General features: G+C 38.1%; 2 protein-coding genes across 2 annotated transcripts in view; one reads left to right on the top strand and one right to left on the bottom strand.

Moving 5' to 3' along the window:
• Positions 1–181: 181 nt before the first annotated feature.
• On the top strand, positions 182–7,665 carry LOC122084268 (ankyrin repeat-containing protein At2g01680-like). Its single transcript, XM_042652375.1, has 3 exons — positions 182–703; positions 1,987–2,396; positions 6,534–7,665. The coding sequence occupies exons 1-3, from the start codon at positions 394–396 to the stop codon at positions 7,407–7,409; spliced, it is 1,596 nt and encodes a 531-aa protein (XP_042508309.1). The 5' UTR covers positions 182–393; the 3' UTR covers positions 7,410–7,665.
• Positions 7,666–9,440: 1,775 nt separating this feature from the next.
• Positions 9,441–19,825, bottom strand: part of LOC122082296 (protein VAC14 homolog) — a 13,986-nt gene continuing 3,601 nt past the window's right edge. The window contains exons 9-19 of the mRNA XM_042649757.1: positions 19,661–19,747; positions 19,344–19,451; positions 19,145–19,236; positions 18,845–18,926; positions 18,090–18,155; positions 16,803–16,918; positions 16,406–16,688; positions 16,189–16,317; positions 11,173–11,241; positions 10,104–10,400; positions 9,441–9,936 (exon numbers count right to left, since the gene is read on the bottom strand). Coding sequence (XP_042505691.1) covers positions 9,841–9,936; positions 10,104–10,400; positions 11,173–11,241; positions 16,189–16,317; positions 16,406–16,688; positions 16,803–16,918; positions 18,090–18,155; positions 18,845–18,926; positions 19,145–19,236; positions 19,344–19,451; positions 19,661–19,747 — 1,425 coding nt within the window. The 3' untranslated portion in view covers positions 9,441–9,840. The remainder of the gene's footprint in view (positions 9,937–10,103; positions 10,401–11,172; positions 11,242–16,188; positions 16,318–16,405; positions 16,689–16,802; positions 16,919–18,089; positions 18,156–18,844; positions 18,927–19,144; positions 19,237–19,343; positions 19,452–19,660; positions 19,748–19,825) is intronic.

Here is a 19,825-nt window from a genome sequence, read left to right as displayed (position 1 = left end):
TTGATGTGACGCCGTTATCAAATTTACAAAATTTGTAACTGCCGTTACTTTTATACCTTATTAATTATTATCATCACGACGATGAGCAAACGGTCACCGTTTCCCGTTAATTCCGTTATAGAATAAAAAAATAAGAACAGTATCAGTTTCTACAGGTCCTGTGTTTCAGAGTTTTGAGGAATCCCAGTCAGCTTCACCAGTTGCTTTCATGGCCTTCAAATTAACGAGGAAGAAGACAAACACAGAGACCCAGCGCCTAATTCGGCTACTTCTCTCTCCTCCGATGTCCATCCAAAACCCACTAGAGAGAGAGAGAGAGAGAGAGAGAGAGAGAAGCAGAGTAGAACCCATAAGAGAGGTTAACCCTATCCAATCCTAGTTCTTTCATCCCTAATGGAGCCCAAATTTCTTCGACTCATTTCTCATCAATCCTTCTTCTCTGTCGTCCGATCCGGCGACATCGATTCACTGAAGCTTGCCCTTGAAGGGTCCAATGGAGGTGAAGTAGAAGATCGAGCTTCAATCTCTGCTTTAATGGCGTTACAGAACGATGTCGGTGAAACCCCTCTGTACATCGCTGCTGAAAACAATCTAGAAGAGGTCTTTATGTACTTGGTGGAGTTCTGTGACCTTCAGATCGCGATGATCAGAGCCAAGTCCGACATGAACGCATTTCATGTCGCTGCCTCGCGTGGAAACTTAGGTATACTTCAATCTCTGTTCGGTTCTGTTGTTATTGAATTCATTTTATTTTTCCTCTTTGATCTATTGCACCATCAAAATTCTAGATTTTTGTGTTACGAATTAAACTTTCTTGCAAGCTAACACTCAAACAATACATGGGTGCCTGTGAAGTAATCTTATAATATATTAATGAGTTCTTACATCCCTGTATAGCTGAGTTAGTAGGAAGTTATTGTTGTCAAGTACCAAAGGTACAGGCTATTTCTCCCCCTCCTAATCTCTATTTGTGTGGGTTTATAGCAGGGGTGAATCAATTCCAACCTCATGGGATCTAGATCATGTATCTTTTAGGTTTGAGTCTGTCCTTCAAAGATGAGCCTGAAGCCCTTGAACATGTAACAGCTCTAATGCTATTTAAAGGATTTAGAGAAAAATCTCAAGTATAAACTTTCTGTGATGGTTTCTTGTCGCACATCGCTTTCCAATATGGATTTTAGTCCTACAACCTCCAATATCACTGAGTGATTTTGTCTATAATGAAGATGGTTGGATTGGCCTGGGGCTGTAGAAAAATTACAGGGATGAAGGAATTCTGTGATTTATGTAAATCCTTGACTCGTTCATTATTCTCAAGAAAATCCTGGATTGTACTTTCTACTAGTATGCCACGTAAGACATATTATCATTATGAATCCAACTCTTTCTTGAAAAAAGATTCATTCTTCATGATGTGGAGAATATTCATACAGACCAGATCAAAGGATTTGGACCTTGGAATTCTGAAAGGGATTTATGCAGAATCTCTATCACACAATTGTTAAACATTTCTAAATTTCTAGACGGATTTAGACTTTGGTTCGTTTTGTTAACCTGAATGCCCAAACACAACAAAGTATAGTTTTGATATGTAAGTCTAATTTTCGAGTGGCCCAAATGCATGAAAGCACAGTTTTACTCTGATGGAAATATACTTATTGCGGTTCAAGTCTTACAGATGCCACTTTGCTCAAAAATGTCAAATGTTAGGAATGTTTCGGTCCAACCTCCCAGGTCCTGTGGAAATAGGACTTGTACCGTGTTACAGTCCTTTATTATGCTGAAATACTGGAATGATATAGTATATAATTCATTTAATATTGTATGAGTTTGGTTTCAAGTGATTTTCTAAGGTCAGAAAATGTACTGTTATGAGAAGAGATAAGAAGAATGCTTGCTAATTTCAGTGAAATTTGACCATACAGTTATTATGGAAACATATCTGAGGTAATAGTGAATTTAAACAGTGCTTCTCTTTGTGTCCAGGGATCGTGAAAGAGATTTTGAGCCGGTGGCCTGAACTTTGTAAGATATGTGATGCCACAAACACCAGCCCTCTTTATTCAGCTGCTCGCCAGGACCACTTGGAAGTAGTGAATGCCATATTAGACACTGATGAAAGCGCAGTTAGGATTGTGAGAAAAAATGGGAAAACTGCGCTGCACAATGCTGTTAGGTATGGCCTTCACCGAATAGTAAAAGCTCTCATAGACAGAGATCCAGGAATTGTTTCTATTAAAGACAAGAAGGGCCAGACTGCGCTCCACATGGCTGTAAAAGGCCAGGATCCTTCTGTAGTAGAAGATTTATTATGTGCTGATCTTTCAATACTTAATGCACGCGATAAGAAGGGAAATACAGCTCTACATGTGGCCACAAGGAAATGCCGTTCACAGGTATTTCTCATATTTTGACCTATAATAGAAGAAATATTTTCATTGTCTATCATTTCTATTTTTCCATTAATTTTTAATTTGAAAATTTTAACGTAAATTAGAATTTGTATTCAATTTGACATATTGTAGGAATTTTCTTCTACATTTTTTGGTATTCATGAATTTCAGGACAAGTTAATTCACCAGCATATTTGGTTTTCAATGTCATAGAAATCTATACTATTTTCCCTTTTTGAAGAACAACATTTTCTTCTATTTCTCAAATATTTTTATCTTTATGTCCATGTAATTTATTTAGCTTTTTTGGTATGGAGCGGATGCAATCAAGACAGCTTTGGTATGGAGCGGATGCAATCAAGACAGCCTAACTGGGCCGAGGAAGACTTTATTTTTGGGCTGTGTATTGGTTCTATGGACTTTGGGATACTATTAGGGGTATTTGTTGCATCGGACCTTAATTATTAGCCCATATAATGGATTAGTGGGGGTGAAGTTAGTACACAGAATTAGTAGTTAAATTAATTGTTTGAATTAGATTATGATACTTAATAGTTTTTAAGAGTACTGTTTTGAGTCTATTAAGTCAAGTCACTGTGAGAGAGTGATTAGGAATCCTTTTACGAGTCAGATTAAGAAAATTAAAAGGTTATATATATATGTATATCCCCCATCAGTTGAGCTGTTGAGCTCTGATATGTGGCTGAAGGCTCCTCTCGTGGCCGTTTGCTTCTCTCTTCTGTTCTTCTTCTTCTAGTTCTAGTCTTTCTACAAGCTAGTGATATTTCTTTACTGCTGCTCATCAGATTCTCTGTTCTTCGATCCTGTCGTACTAGTCTCTTGCTGGAATTTTCTGGTTCAGGACTAGTGTACATTAGGGGCAGTAGGAAATAATGTATTTCAGACAGTAACAATGCTCATGGTATGCGGAAGCTCTGGCATATTAGATCTGTATCACATTACTTTAAGTACTTCATTACAATATTCTGGTAAATTGTGCTATGCTGAGCCAGGCATTGTTGGAGGTGGTGGGAGGAACAACCCCATCGTCGGTTGTGCAAACCGTTGATCATGGACATGTTGCACATCCTTCCCTCTCCCTTAGTAAGGGAAAATGCTCATTCAAGAGGAAAATATCTTGCAGATGAAGACCCAAAATTATATTGGGATTTAGAGTTTTGGATGTAAGTGACTGTAGTTGTGTGATTTAGGTTTTCGTTTAGGGGTTCTTGAAAACTCGGCATCTGTGTTGTGTTGATTTAATAGTTAACGTTGTCATTCTAACTCATAAAATCTTAATATTCAGTGAACAAAATCAATAGAAAAGTAATGAAAGGAGCAAAGAAATGTGCTCATGATGGTAAGGAATCACTCTGCAGGAAGCTTACCACATTAAGAGAAAAAGTATATATTCTTGATCAGAGAATTTCACATAAAATTATAACTGCAAGTTTTAGCGCCTAAAAGTAACACTCATGTTATCTGGGCTGCTAATCAGCTAGAGGGTGAAAAGAAAAGAACTTGGAGCCTTCATGCTTTGGTGGTAAAATGAGTGGTTATTAACCCAGATCCTGGATCAAATCTTGTCTTTTCCCATTAGCACTACGTCACTTTCTTCTCGCATAGGAACTATTGAATAGTATATAGTTTTCTTCTTTCGAAAACTAAATAAATAAATAAAAAGAATTACAGAATGTAAGTTTGAAGGACAGGTAACAGTATTATACCAAATCAAGTATGGATATCATGAACAAACTTTATGGCACTAAGGATAACTGGTTGAGAGAAATTCATTTAACTCTAAAATAGGAGCATTAGGTATCTTGATTAAATAACAGAACTGGTCAATTTTTTAAACAACCTCTGAAAGATTTCTTGATTGGAAGAAAATGAACAAGATTCTGTTAATAAACTGATCAGAACTGAAAGATTGAAGCAAAAATATTATAGAAACCAGAACTTGTAAAAGACAATTAGATCTCTTGGCAGAGCTATAGAATATATGATACTAACCTGGTAATCAATTAAGAAGGAAAACCGGAACCTGGAATTTTTTTAATATGATGAACAGAAGCAGAAAGAAGCAAGAAACAGCAGCAGCATAAAGCTTAGTCAGCAAGGCTATGTCTTATCAGTAGGAATTACTGCAGGAAAGTCATTTTTCTTAACCCCAAAAGCTGAATTACATAAGCTCCCCATAACCTGTGCATATTTTCTGCCTTGTACTCTAGAAGTAAGAATAAGAACATGATGTGGATTAAAAGAAAAGAAAGGAGGAAAAATATTTTCTTAATGTATGGGTGCTCCTACTTCTACCAGGACTTGACTGTTTGCCTCTGAAAACAAAACTAGAGACTACTGTCCCCACAATACCAGGCTTTGAAAATGAATAAAATAAGTTATAAAAGTTACTGAATGAAAACAATGACTTTCCTGTGACTCCACGTGGGGAAAGTGCACAATTCCCTGAGCACTCTAGTTCAACTCTGGCCTTTGCTTCTTCGGATTCTTGGATCTCCTCCACTCGATGGGTTTGCAAGGATTTGAAATGCCTTTTAGATAAATGTTGCTTAGGGTGCAACTTTGGTGAGTTCCAATGTGAACCTTATTGACTCTACCCAAACTGTAGTTTGGTTGAGTTGTCATTTTCAGACCTTAGTTTTAGCCTCGGTAGAGATCTCAAGCAACCCAAACTGAGCCCAGGAAAATGTTTTAGTCAACAAGTATTAGGCTCTAAATATATGAATGAGAGTAGATGAACAGCACAGATGTTTAGTTTGGTTTTTGGAGCATTGCTTTGTGTTCGAGGTTTCTTGAGTTCAATCCATAAGCCTTACTCTAGGTTATTGTAGCTTGTATAATATAAATCCAAACCTAGCCTAATGCAACATGTGTCTACCTGACCTAGCCTGCTTGATCCAACCTATGACATCTCCAGTCAAAATTCAGGTTGGTTTCTGGTTTGAGCATTTTGGTCTTATCCTTGTGTTTGTAGCATTATGAGCATAGTTGTCATGGCGTCGCCAAGGCGGTGATTTGGCGTCCTGGCTGAAAATGAAGTTCATGGCAGTGCTACGATTTATGTGACTCACAAATGGCGGTCGCCATTGGCTGATAGGTTTCGCCATGGCACTGCCATGGACGTCAGGTACGCCTGATTCACTAGGCTACTGCCATGGACGTCAGGTACGCCTGATTCACTAGGCGGTCGATTTTTTGTAAAATGCAGAGTTATTTTAATAGGGCTATGTTGATTTTTGATGATTTGATGTTGCTTAATTTTGGTTTTATATGTTATAGGGTATATATTGTAGGCTTGTAGCATGCTCAATAACTTTAGAAAATAGGGAAAATACAAAAATAGCATACTAAATAACTTTAAAAAATAGGGAAAATAAAAAATGACATATGGACGATTTGACCGCCATGGCAACACCATAACGGGCGATTCATCGCCAAATTGATTAGCCACCCCTCCACCGCCTTAGATCGATTTGACGCTGTGACAACTATGATTATGAGTTTACAGTTTCATTCCTCTGGTTGGGCTTGAGTTGACCCCCACAATTGACCCAACCAGCCGACTTGCTTCTCTAAATGGCATATATTTTCGCAAAAAAAAAGTTATATTTTTGACTTGGAAGAAAGCAAATCATTTTCTGCTTTATTCTCCTCAATTGTTGAATGATAAATTCTCCATCCTTGTATGAAGGAATTTAGGACTAGTTCAGAATCATCCAGTTGATTCTTAGACGTGAAAATTTAATGATTGTAGAATGATTTTTTTTTTTCTTTTGGTTATGTTGGACTTTCCTTTGTAAGAGGACTTAGTTGGTTCTTGTTTTCTGCTATTGATGTGGTTCCTTTTGCTAGACAGTAGGACATTATGAAGGAAATCCGATCCACCTTGCTTGTTACTTATAAAGATTTTTGTCTTATTTGTTCACCATACGTTTTAATTTGTTAAACCAAAAAAATGAATTCCATCAGTTTTGAGATCCAATTTCTTCATGTCTAAACAGTGTTCTAAAAACCTATAGATTCCAACTATTAATTTACTGGATTTTGATTATGTTATTGAACTCATAATTCTATTCTGTTTTTCATCATATTCTTAGTTGGTATTCTCCTTTCCTTCAGATAGTGGTCTTTCTACTCAGATATGCTTCCATAGAGGTCAATGCTATTAATAGTCAGAAAGAAACTGCGATGGACTTGGCGGATAAACTCCAGTATGGAGAGCCCGCCTTGGAAATTACTGAAGCTCTTGCAGAAGCTGGTGCCAAACTTGCTAGGCATGTAGGCCAATTGGATGAGGCAATGGAGCTGAAAAGGACTGTAAGTGATATAAAGCATGAGGTGCAAACACAACTCCTACAGAATGCAAAGACCAACAGAAGAGTGTCTGGGATTAAGAAGGAGCTGCAGAAACTGCACAGAGAAGCTGTGCAGAACACCACCAATTCTGTGACAATAGTTGCTGTTCTGTTTGCCTCCATTGCTTTCATAGCTATATTTAACTTACCTGGTCAATATTTTCAGGATGAGCCAAATGCTGGAGAAGCTAATATAGCTGATTTTGTTGGGTTTCGTGTGTTCTGCCTTTTGAATGCTACATCTCTATTCATATCTCTAGCTGTTGTTGTGGTTCAGATCACTTTGATTGCCTGGGATACGAGGGCTCAGAAACAGGTTGTATCAGTGGTGAACAAATTAATGTGGGCAGCTTGCATTTGCACATGTGGGTCTTTTCTGTCAATAGGTTTTGTGGTTGTGGGAAAAGGCAGCTCATGGATGGCTATTACTGTAACAGTATTGGGTACACCAATCCTTGTTGGGACTCTTGCTAGCATGTGCTACTTTGTTTTCCAGCAACATTTCAAAATATTTGGGGATGATTCTCAGAGACGCATTAGAAGGGCTGGTGGTAGCAAATCCTTTTCATGGTCTCGACACTCTGGCTATTCAGATCCCGAAGCTTATAACTCAGAACATGAGAAGATCTACGCTTTGTAACTACTTTTTTGAAGGTGTAAAGCATGTAAGAAGTCGGTTTAAGTTGTAAATAAAGCTTGTTTTGGAATTTAGTAGTGGTAGCTTCGCCACTAGTAGTTTGAGTCCTAACCATCACTGGATGCAGATCTTTTTTTTTTTTTTCCACTGCAAGGGTATTCTTTCTTTTTGGTGGAAAGGGTTCCAATCATGTGTATTTATGGGAGCAAAATGTAGATTCATGTAGATGCAAGTAATAATTTTAGAATGATTCTGCGGCTCTCTACTGTCATTCATCTGAAGCATTTTGTCTTGTTTTAACATTTTTAAGGTCGGCTCCTGATGTCACTTGATCAACCGAATCACTGAACTTTCAGTTTATCACAACCTTTCTGACTGAGAAATCAGCCTGCAGTTTCACTGAACCAAAAGGCACCCACATGATGTTCTTAATGAAGGCAAAGAGAGACCAAATCCACATATTCCATAATTGAGATCTCAAGGCAAGAAGGCCATGATCAACCTATAAGACTGTACAGAAATAAAGCAGCTCTGCACATGCTAGTCATCTGGGCTTTCACGAATGAAGCCAGATGCAGCAGTATTGTTGAGCAGATAGAAGCCAAGAAGAATGGTGGAAGCAAAAAAAACTACCAGGACTGAAAAAGCTATTGGAGGTATATACCAGCACCAAGGAAACCTGTCAATTGGTGGTGAGAAAAATGGGAAAGCGTCGCACATTGGATTTTTTTTTTTTTTTCTGTTTTTGGGTAAAATTGGAGCTAAATTTTTGTATTATAATTTTCTTCACTGACCACACAGGATTCTCCAGTTTACCAGAAACAGCCTCATTAATTATTGCATGAGGTCATTTCAATCTTTGTGATGCAGTGCCTGCAACAAGAAACCCAAGTGTTGGTAGTAGATCACAAGCAATCCTTCCGCGCATGTTAGCACGCGCCTGAGCGTTAGCTGATCGTAGACCAAGTGCTTGGTTCCATGGGGCGCGTTAGCACACGCAGTAGCTTGATTGCTGCTAGCGTGGCCCGTTAGCACACTCAATGATTGCTCCAAAGCTCCTACTCGTCAAGTAAGGCGCGAGAAGACATTGCGCGTTAACACATGCATCCGTCTTCTTGCTAGGTGGTCATGGGATTTTGACTTTTTAATAAACTTGCAGAATTATGAAAAGACAAGTAAAACCTCTTCATGCAACGAGTTCTTCAGGTTTTCACCAACAAAGTTGAGCAACCCCTTCCATGCCGTGCCTTATATCCTAAATGTATAGATGTTAGGACAGAACACCCTGCGTGTTATTGCCTTCATCTTGTCGCAAGGTTTTTCTAAGACTCATTAGAAAGAGCAATCCAATGCACAAGGCTCCCATTACTGTAAGGCCGGGAAGGGGCAAATGTATACAACCTTAACCCCTACTTCATTTTCATGAATGACATAATGAAAATACTGGAAGTCATTTTGAACCTTCAACATAAAAAGTTTGGAGTAACAATAAACCTAGATTTGTGGGTAAAACCCTCCCGTGATACTCATTTTTATAACAAAAAATGTGGAGATATATGGGGTGCAAACAAGAAGAAATGGTGTTGACCATAGTTTTAGTGCGGTGGGTATTGGATCAGATATCGGCCAATCCCAAAACCAATAATATATCCTTCACATATCGGATATTTTTGCCCTTAAAAATACCAAAACCATACCAAATTTTGACCATTTACCCTGTCTATACCTTATCACCAATCTGGTAACAGTTAGGTATCCGTGTCAGTGTCGGCAGATAACACAAAAGGACTTCACCTACTCATGATTCAAGTAATACTAGGTGTAAAAAAAAATTCCTTTGACGAAGTTAGACCTAATAGCTGTCTTAGAGATTTAAGTTGAACCAAAACCTGGTTTTCTAACCGATAATTTCTGTGTTGGCAATTCTGGATTCCATGACATTAGCAGGATATATCAAATGGATGGCCAAACAATAAGTGATCTCTCAAAAAAAAAAAAAAAAAATTTTTTTTTTTTTTTTTTTATGATTACTTACGAATAAAAAGATGACAAATATACATAATTCCCTGAATTATTTTTCTCAGATTGAAGTAACTGTATACCCTAAATTTGAATTTTACCCTCCTGCTCATGTGGTCTTCAATGAAAAAAATAACAGAAACCACATGAGCATTCCCAGCTTGCAAACACAGAATAATAGCTTGGGAACTGCAAGCTCAATCTTGACCCAATTCCCACCACCACCACCCCAACCCTCCAGAAAACCAAACACAACAAACAACTATGATATACAATTTTACAATTACACTACATCACATGCATGGCTCACAAAACATGGTATCTGATTAACGTACTCCTCAGAAACACCGAGATCGGCAGAACGGTATCCTGATCAGATCCAAGGAAAAGCAACATTGTCAATATTGTAGCTGTCCTAGTTTCCTGGGCCTCTCCATGATGATCTTGAAGGAGGACAGGTCACTTCTGGAACAGGTGAAGGCCGTCGGGATTCTTCTGGTCTATGCACCTCCTGTGCATTGAAGTGTCAAAATCTGAGGTTCTAAGCACAGATTACCTTGAAAATTTCTATCAGAGAACGATAAGCTCACAAAAAGAAAATGCCATCAATAGATCATGCAGGTCATGAAGCAGTTTAGTAGCATGCTATGTTGTGGCAGGTGCAAGATTCCAACAAACCTGTGTTAAGGTAGACGAAGTGGAATTCCGGGATTGCATCTGTGATTTTGCATGCATGCGATGTTGATGCTGCATATGCTCAAACTGTTGCAGCCGTGAGGCAAAGTTGATCCCATTATTTGCATTTCCCTTATCCTGGTTTTTGTCACCATCCTCCATGAATTGTGATCCACTTGGCATCTGATGTAAAATCTGGTCTGGATTCCCTGATGGTGTTTGCTTGAATTGATCACCACTAAAGGAGTAAGAAGGTACAGTCCTCAGTCGAGTCCGCAATATTTTAAAGGCCGAACTTTGCTGCATCGGGTGAAATCAGCACCACTATTATTGTTGTTTTCTTTTTGTGGGGAGGGGGAAAGAACTGTGAGCAAGTAGTACTAACACTGACTGATTGAAATTTTGAGATCAGAGTTCAGAATTTAAACTGTCAGCTTTACATGTACTTCGTAAATTATAACCCTTTCTAAAACTTAGCAACTTGGTCTCATTATTAAAAAACCAATAAGGACCCAATTGATCATAATTTCAGCACCGCTTTGCAATGGAATCAGATCAAATCCAGGAGAGGTGGGAGGGGAAGGTTTCCAAACTCATCCAAAAAATTAAGATAATTTCATTTTGTGTGTGTGTGTGTGTGTGTGTGTGTGTGTGTGTGTGTGTGCAATTTCAGCTAAAATTATGCGCCTCACGATAATTGGGTGGGGCTTTTGAAACCAGATTTGCCAACATGGTTAAATTTTGTCTTCATGGGTAAGCATATCATCTCTTGAGTGGTAGATCCTTGGCATATAATTGTGATTTGTTTCAACAAATCTTACAAAAGCAAGTTCAGCTTGTATTTGAAAACTCAAAAATCTAAGTTTGTTTCAGGGGCATGAGGTAGAGTGTGGCAGTACTACAAATGTAAGATCTGAAGATGAATTAACAGCTCCCAGCCCTACCATTCCTCGCCTCAAATTAAATATTGTCAGTCAATTACCCAAAGGAAAACAAATGACTTAAAAGAAGGGAAAAAAAAAACAGAAGGGGGCGGGTGGGAGAGGGAGAAGAAAGAGCGATTCAGACTTACCTGGGGTAGCAACATCAGGAGACCATACAATGCTCTCAACAACCATGTGTATCTTCCAGGTTCAAGAAGCTGAAATATATGCAAAATCATTTAACCAAAAGGAATTCCAAATCTCAGAAGAGAAGAAGACAAGAATTCTTCAATATTAGGAGACACCTAATAAGAACACTAGCAATGGAATTCAATGAGCAATTCCTGGGACCACATTTTAAAAAATAATTCCTATGAAAACTGCATCACAAGAAGAATGACCAATTTCACTCGAATGATTAAAAAGTTAAAAGACTATTTCAAACTAGAGAAATCAATACTGGTTCAGTAGGAACTTTGGTCCTATTATGAGTCCACCAAGGGAAATGCTAAATAACACAACTTATTCATCTAAAAAAACAGTTTTAATCCTGGAAGTCAGTTCCTTCAGGGATTAAGCGCATTCTCGGCCAGAGCAATGAACCTATTTGAAGTGGCTCATTTCGTACCAGAGAAGCCCATGTATGAACAAGGTGATGCAGATTAATTACCAAAATAGACTTGTTTTATTAGGAATAAGCCTAGGGTTGGGTTCCATACATGTTAGGCTTTTGATCCCATGTGTTTTGAGTATAATAGACCACTTTTATGGGTCTAAAAATGGGGCTCTAAGATTGGGTACGGGATTACTAGTTAGTTTCCATTTTCATTAGTTTCCTTTCTAGTTGGGCTTGATTTGAGTTATATTTGTTTCCTTATGAGTCAAGTTATTAATTGAGTCAAGTCCTTAGTAGTTAGTTTCCTTTTTCAACTAGTTTCTAATTTCAGTTAGTTTCTAATTTCAGTTTTTAGTAGCTATTGTATTAGGAGAATATTTGGTTTCCTTTTTGAGGAACCTTCTATTTTGTAATTCCCTCCCCCATTAACATTATAAATAAAGAAGAGGAGGCTCCTAAAGGCCTAGATGATTTTGATAAAAAAATTAATGGTTGTTGTTATTGTCTTCTACATGGAGATTTGTCTTGTGTTTGATCAAGGCTGATGGAATTGGTGTTTGATCCAATTGACTTTCAGCGGTGTGAAGCACAAGAGGTCCTCTTCCTTAACTCATCTTCTTCTTCTCTCAACTACACAAAGTGTTATTGATCTGCTCAAGTTCTTACAGAGTATCCTGCAACATTGGGACTAGATTGACTTGTCAATCCTAGTTCTACATTAAGTGGTATCAGAGCAAATTTTCCTGCAATTTTCTAACCATGGCAAGTCACATCACCAATGCTGAGTTGCACAAATTGTATCGTGAGTTAGCCGAGAACCAACAGAATACTGATGCTAGGCTTGAGAGGACTGAAGCCAAGTTTGATAAGTTTATGGAAGAGATGATTGCCTTTATGAAGAGGTCCGACAAGCGAGCTGAAGAAGGACCCTCTACATTACCTCCTCAGCTCAACACTTTACGGATCGAAGATACACCTCAGAGGCAGCAACTTGATCCAGTTGTTCCCCAAGATGTTACTCGGCAATTTTTTGACAGAGATTATGGCATCAAAGTGGAGGTTCCCGAGTTCAGTGGTGAAAAAGGACCTGAGGAATTTCTTGACTGGCTTACCAAAGTGGAGAGAATTTTTGCGTATAAGTCTCTTCCAGACGTGAAGAAGTGTGAACTCATCATCACCAAGTTTATTGGGTATGCATGTTCATGGTGGGATGATGTACTACATGCAAGGTTTGTCAGAAGACTTGGACCCGTTATCAATTGGGAAGTCATGAAGCAGATCCTGACTGAAAAATTTGTTCCTCTTAATTATGAAAAGGTAATGTTCCATAAATTACTTAACTTGCAACAAGGGAACAAAGATGTAGATTCATACACCCTCGAATTCCACAAACTGTCTTCAAGGTGTCGACTTCAGGAAACAGACCAACAACGGGTGATGCGATATATCAGTGGGTTAAGTACTGAGATTCGACTTGAGTTGGCTAACACTGATTTCAGGTATGTTGATGTGGCAGCGGCACATGCCAAGACAGCTGAAGAGAAGTCCATTTATTGGAAGGGTATGCTCAAGACTTCTTCAGTTTATAAACCTCCACCGCGTATGGAGGAAAAGAAGCCTGAAGCTCGCAGAGTTGAAGAGAAAAGGTCAGAGTTCAACAAGGATAGTGTTGGGGTGAAGAATATCATATGCCATAGTTGTGGCGAGAAGGGTCACTATTCTAACAAGTGTCCCAACAGGACTCGTTCTGTGAACGTAGCAGAGAAGCAGCCGACAGAGAAGAGTGAAGATGAATCTCATTTATATCCTTATCCGCTCGAGGACGATGATATTGTCGATGATGAAGATGAGGATGTAGAAGCTCATTCAGCTAGCCTTTCATCCTTTTCGAATAGACTAGTTGATAAAGCTCCTCTCTTCAGACAGAAGGGTACTCTCCTGCACGGCTCCGACCCTATTGATGTTCATGCAATTGTTGATACTGGGGCAGAAGCAAATTTTATATCTGCTGAATTTGTTCGAGCACACAACCTTCCACAGAAGCAGCTTTTCAAGAAGATTCACGTGCGAGGTTTTGGACCCACAGCTCGAGAAGAGGCCACTGCAGTTGTTCGAGTACATCTACAGTTTGGGCCACTACAGTACCATGTCACCTGCTTGGTCACCTCATTGGCGCACTGCGACATTCTTCTAGGGCGACCTTGGCAGCGACATGCAGGCATTCTCTATGATGGTGCACGGAACACTATAAAGGTGAAGCAAGGAGGTCGTATGTACTTAATGAGGCCACATGCATTATCAGACATGCCACGTCGTCGACTGACTCCTGCTCCGGTGACAAATCAACCTACTCTCCCTCCTCTTGGAGTTATGCTCCCTTCTATTTCGAGATATGTGCCACCTCATCGGCGAGCGATTTACAAGGGAATCTTGGGAGCACGACCTAACTCGACGGAGTCGAGTTCTTTTAAGACCGGGAGAGTTGATGCAGATTAATTACCAAAATAGACTTGTTTTATTAGGAATAAGCCTAGGGTTGGGTTCCATACATGTTAGGCTTTTGATCCCATGTGTTTTGAGTATAATAGACCACTTTTATGGGTCTAAAAAGGGGGCTCTAAGATTGAGTACGGGATTACTAGTTAGTTTCCATTTTCATTAGTTTCCTTTCTAGTTGGGCTTGATTTGAGTTATATTTGTTTCCTTATGAGTCAAGTTATTAATTGAGTCAAGTCCTTAGTAGTTAGTTTCCTTTTTCAACTAGTTTCTAATTTCAGTTAGTTTCTAATTTCAGTTTTTAGTGGCTATTGTATTAGGAGAATATTTGGTTTCCTTTTTGAGGAACCTTCTATTTTGTAATTCCCTCCCCCATTAACATTATAAATAAAGAAGAGGAGGCTCCTAAAGGCCTAGATGATTTTGATAAAAAAATTAATGGTTGTTGCTATTGTCTTCTACATGGAGATTTGTCTTGTGTTTGATCAAGGCTGATGGAATTGGTGTTTGATCCAATTGACTTTCAGCGGTGTGAAGCACAAGAGGTCCTCTTCCTTAACTCATCTTCTTCTTCTCTCAACTACACAAAGTGTTATTGATCTGCTCAAGTTCTTACAGAGTATCCTGCAACATTGGGACTAGATTGACTTGTCAATCCTAGTTCTACATTACAAGGATTCATCCAAACCAATCGCCCATGGATAAAGAAAAACCACTTCAACATCAAACAACAAAAACTAGAGCAAACATATAATAATTGCCCATTGATTATATACCTGATTCATAACTAGGATATTTCTCTGGTCCTTCGCTATAATTGGGGCCAAAATTCTGAAAATGATTCTGATCTAGTTCATGGCTTATTAGAAGTAGAAGGCGTTCTGGTGGTATCCACACTCCATAAAAGTAAGCAAGTGCTCTTCTGAAATAACAGGGTGTTTTCCCATTATTGTTCTTCTTTCTCCATCTTTTTCTCCATTAAAGCAAGTAAGTGCTCTTCTGAAATTTCCCGTAATTCCTAATCTCATTTGGACTTCACATGCAAGTGTTTTTTGACACAGATTTCGATCAAGGGAATCTAGCCATTGGATCACCCTAAAATTCTGAGTAGCTCCAAAGGAAGAACTCGACCAGAATTCTCCCTGATCAGACCTGCTGATCTGGAGTTATATCATTATTCCAATTCTGCCCTTATATCCTAGCTGATATTCTGTGAATCAGTATACTGACTCAAATTCTAGTTTTTACTGATCTGTTATTGCTGATTGTTATGGTCAATATTCAGAATCGATTGTTCATCATATTCCTAAATTCTGATTTCTATAGTGAGTGATGAATTCACTGATATACACCTCTCCCAGTGCTACTAGGATTGACTTGTAACTTCTGATCCAGGCCTTGGATCAAGTTAAGAATTTCAGCAAGTGTTCTAACCTTTTCTTTTATTGCTGAACTTGATTTGAGTTTCAGTCTCATCTGACCATATGATTTTAATCTATGTGATTTCTCCTTAATCTGGTTTTATATTCTCAGGAATTTTATTCTGTCCTGGTACTGTTTTGATTATCCAATTATGGTATAACATTACCGTAATGCTAAATTCTTCAATGATTATACTTATTCTGAAAATTCACCTTCAAGGTGCACATAACAAAGTCACATTGAGTAAGCCCCCCTGATCAGTAATTAATATAATTGGAAGGAAGAATTTTTTCCCGAGACCATACACCTCTTGCCGCTAAAAATTCTATATTAGAATGTCTTACTAGAATAATAAAATAATAACTAAGTATTACCCAACCCCTAAAACAAAGCCTCAGGGCATCGGCATCTTGAAATGCAAATGTTTCACCTGTTCTCCTTCGTTGACAGCAAACACTCCCCCGGCCAAAAAAAAAACCTAACCCCCCCCCCCTCCAAAAAAAAAAAAGGAAGACGAAGAAGCAAGCATATGAAGGCCAATTATTTTAACTTGTGTATATGGAGACAAAAAACTGGAGCAATGCATAAATTTATGTGTTGAAAGAAGATAAACTACAGTGAAGCTACAAACCTGCAATCTGAGATAAGCAAATATCGGTGTCTCCAGCAGGCGAATTAATTTGTCCAGCTGGACCAGAAATTTGACATTGATATCTTCCTCCCCCAGAGACTGAATGACAGAACTTGCATGCTTGTATGCCTGTCAAGAAAGACTACATACCATTAAAAAGCGCAGCATAAATGATATCCATGCCAAGATAAAACTCTACCCATGACAAAATACATACCTGAGCTATTAAGCAAAGACTTATTGTTGCCATTGATGAATGGCACCAAGAAGAATACAATGAGACAAATAAGTCCTTCCCAGCAGGATTCACTAGAGACTGTTTTAAGAGATATCTCAGGTCGGATAATTCAGATGATGTAAGTAAAATCAAATTCAGAGCCTGAACCATCATGGATGCAAAATCCAAGTCTGCTTCTCCCTCAAGGATAGTCGAAAGTTCCCGGTAAACACGTTCAGCATCCAAAATCACACAAAGTCGGCGGATTATTAAAGCACCACGCCTGGGAAAAAGAAGAAGAAGAAGATGAGATCTCCATTGAAAATACCAAGATATATTACTCTTTTAAACCAGGAGTTTATAAGGTGGAATCTAGAATATCAAAGGAGAAACTCACTTCTCAAGAAGTGAGTGATCAACCCGGAAGTTATGTACTAAGAAAACAACAAGATGTCGGAAATGGGGTGCATCTCTCGCTATACAAGCATGAACCTCAAGTACCAGGAGCACTACCTGTGGATAGAAAAGAATGGAAGCATTTTTGGATGAATTTTAAGAAATGTGAAATATTGACACAGCAGGAATTTCAAAATAAAAAGGAAATTGCAAGAGCAAGAGCTTCATAGTAACAACACTCATACACCAGTTTAAGACTAAATATGCATCAATTGCAGAAAAGATATAAATTACAGCAAGAGAAATAAGACAATTCATAGCACCATCTCAACAAGCAAGGTTCACATTATCACAAGAAACTGTAGTTACATGGAGAAGTTGCAAATAAGGATAGGCGGCACCTTGGCGTCTAGGAGGTTTGCCTGGGGCCTAGGTGACTGTCGTCATATTACATTGCATGTCACCTTATGTTTTGATTTCATTTACTTAAGATTTTATTCATAAATAAGCAAATACTCCATATTTGAATCCAATAAAATTAGTTTAAAAATCAAATTCCAAATGGATATAAAGTCAACCCCCCCAGTCCAAGAACAAAAACTAATTTTTGGTTGTAGGGGCGATTTCAACTTTCAAATGCAAGGGATTTTCTCAATTCTGAAAATTTTAATAAATCTTATTACGGTAAAACATTGTTAAAAACCAAAAAGACCGGTAAAATAATCTTTTATTTGATGTCCATAAAATTATTTTCATTCACGTGATTTTAACAACATTCACAAACTTTAAAATAAGTTTGACTAGAACATAATTTTGTCATTACAACTCAGATTTATTATTAATCTTAGACTTGTTGTGAAGTTGGTAAAAATAAAATCATTTGACCAATCAAACTTATTATAGAACAAGAGCATTTCTCTAAATGCTATTTTTTTATTATTTAATATGACTTAATGTTGATGTTTGATGATTTGATGTGGCTTAAAGTTGATTTTTGATGACTTGATGTCGCTTAATGTTGATTTTTTATGATACAAATGTAGCATATTAAATAATGTTAGAAAAAGGGAAAATAAAAATAGCACTTGGTCTCCTTAGGCGCCTTGTTCGACTTAAGGCGGGCGACTTGTTCGCCTAAACACTTAGGCAGCCCTCCAACGCCTTGGTTCACTGTGGCACCATGACAACTTTATGCCAAATGCTTAAACTTCAGTCTTTACGATAAATATAGAAAGCAATTTGATACATTGATTCATAACAAAAAAAAATAAAGAACCATAGAGATTACCTCATCAGAAGAATCTGACAATGTTCTAAGAAGGGTGTCAAATATGTCATCCAAGAAAGCCAAGACCTGTTTCAGTGTAACCACAGCCAATAAAACAATTACCACACAAATAAGTTCCAAGCATGAAAAACAAACCTAAAGTGGCCAAGGTTAAGTATACTAATATATAAAAAATGAACAAGCTCTGGATAATGAATTTGGAAAAATATAAAAATAAAGCAGCAGCCAAGAAGACAAAGGATGAGACAGTATAGAAGTTATTAGCAGCAGGAAAGATAGAGCTAACATAAAGTACATGGGAGGGGCACTGAAGAATTAAATATCCCATAAAAGTAGTTTCTTAACAGGTTTGAATCTATTGCATAACCCACATAGAGAAAAATCAAATATTAATTCCCTCTTGGGTCCCCACACGACCCCCCACCCCCCAACCCCCATGGAAAAGTTAGAAGGAAAATAGGATCTTCCCATGCAGATACATATGATTCTTTTTCTCTTGTGGAAAACAAAAAAGGATATGTATTACCAAAAGAACCATGCCCATTTAGGAGAAACTGCTGAGTAAGGGGGAAATGCTATTCAAGCAATCACTCCAGATAATAAAAAAAGGAAATTTCCACTATAGTTGAACAAGAACACTAGCCGGAGAAAAGACATTAAACTATCTCCGCAAAACTAAGAGGATATCAAGAGGCACCAAAATATCTGTAAATATCAATGAATGCCTAACATTAGATGAAACATCCTTGGATTACCTCAGAACGGTATCTAGCTAAGAGTGCTGCAATCCAATGCAATGCCTCAATTCGAGTGGCCTCCCATTCACTAGATAATTGCCTGAAAGATAAAGATTCAACAATCACCACCGATAAATTTACATAGGAAAAATTAGTTTTAGGACGAAAATTCAGTTCATTAAATTATAAAATGAAACATGGAACCCTTGCGTGGAATTTTCTTGTAGCTCTTCTAGGAAGAGCTTTATAAACCCGTAGATACAGAGGCATCAGTAACCTTTAAAACCTAGCTGTTTTCCCAGGTGACAAAAACTGCACCTCCTTGCAATGGAGAGCATGGCTCCAATATCAAATCCCTCAGCTGGATCAGCCCTAATAGCACGAAGCTCATCATTGGTTTCACGAGCAACCTGTTTAACAGACCATTAAAATTTCAGCCATGAAAGAAGCTTGATAGTCCATTATTGGACAGACTAAGCAAAATTATTACATTAGGTAACAGAAGAAAATCAATTACCACTCTAATTTTCTCCTCTTTATCGGAAATGCAGGGCAAAATGGCTCCTAAAATATCAGCATAGTACGGAACAAGCTGGTCTCCCCCAAGTTTTACAAATTCATTTATCTGCATGATAAAGATGTAGTGAAAATGATTTTCAGACTGATTACAACCTCCCATATAAGACTACCAAATAATAAGCATGAGAAACATGACTCCATACCCTACCAACAGAAGATCAAGCAAAGAAGAATTTATAGTAGTACGAATTCAAGGAAAGCTACAACACCAGACGCTTCACAAATTTCCTGATCTACTGAGTCAAATCTCCTTACCCATGTGACAGCTGTCAGCCGAGTAAATTCATCTGGAGAAGCTGCTCTTTGTACCAATATTTCAGCCATGCGACCATAATCTACAGACTAAAATGCAGCAGTTCTCAATTCAGGTAATTGATGACAAACAAAACATCAACTAATCAATTTTCATCCCCCCCCCCC

Source organism: Macadamia integrifolia, chromosome 1 (genome assembly GCF_013358625.1).
Source record: "Macadamia integrifolia cultivar HAES 741 chromosome 1, SCU_Mint_v3, whole genome shotgun sequence".
NCBI lineage: Eukaryota > Viridiplantae > Streptophyta > Magnoliopsida > Proteales > Proteaceae > Macadamia > Macadamia integrifolia.
This window is presented reverse-complemented; position numbering and strand designations above follow the sequence as displayed.

What these genes read in the sequence shown, in the direction of transcription:
- LOC122084268 (XM_042652375.1), top strand. Translation starts at nt 394, where the DNA reads ATGGAGCCCAAATTTCTTCGACTCATTTCTCATCAATCCTTCTTCTCT. An exon ending in TGCCTCGCGTGGAAACTTAG is followed by an intron (nt 704 to 1,986) that starts GTATACTTCAAT and finishes CTTTGTGTCCAG; the next exon opens with GGATCGTGAAAGAGATTTTG. An exon ending in CAAGGAAATGCCGTTCACAG is followed by an intron (nt 2,397 to 6,533) that starts GTATTTCTCATA and finishes CCTTTCCTTCAG; the next exon opens with ATAGTGGTCTTTCTACTCAG.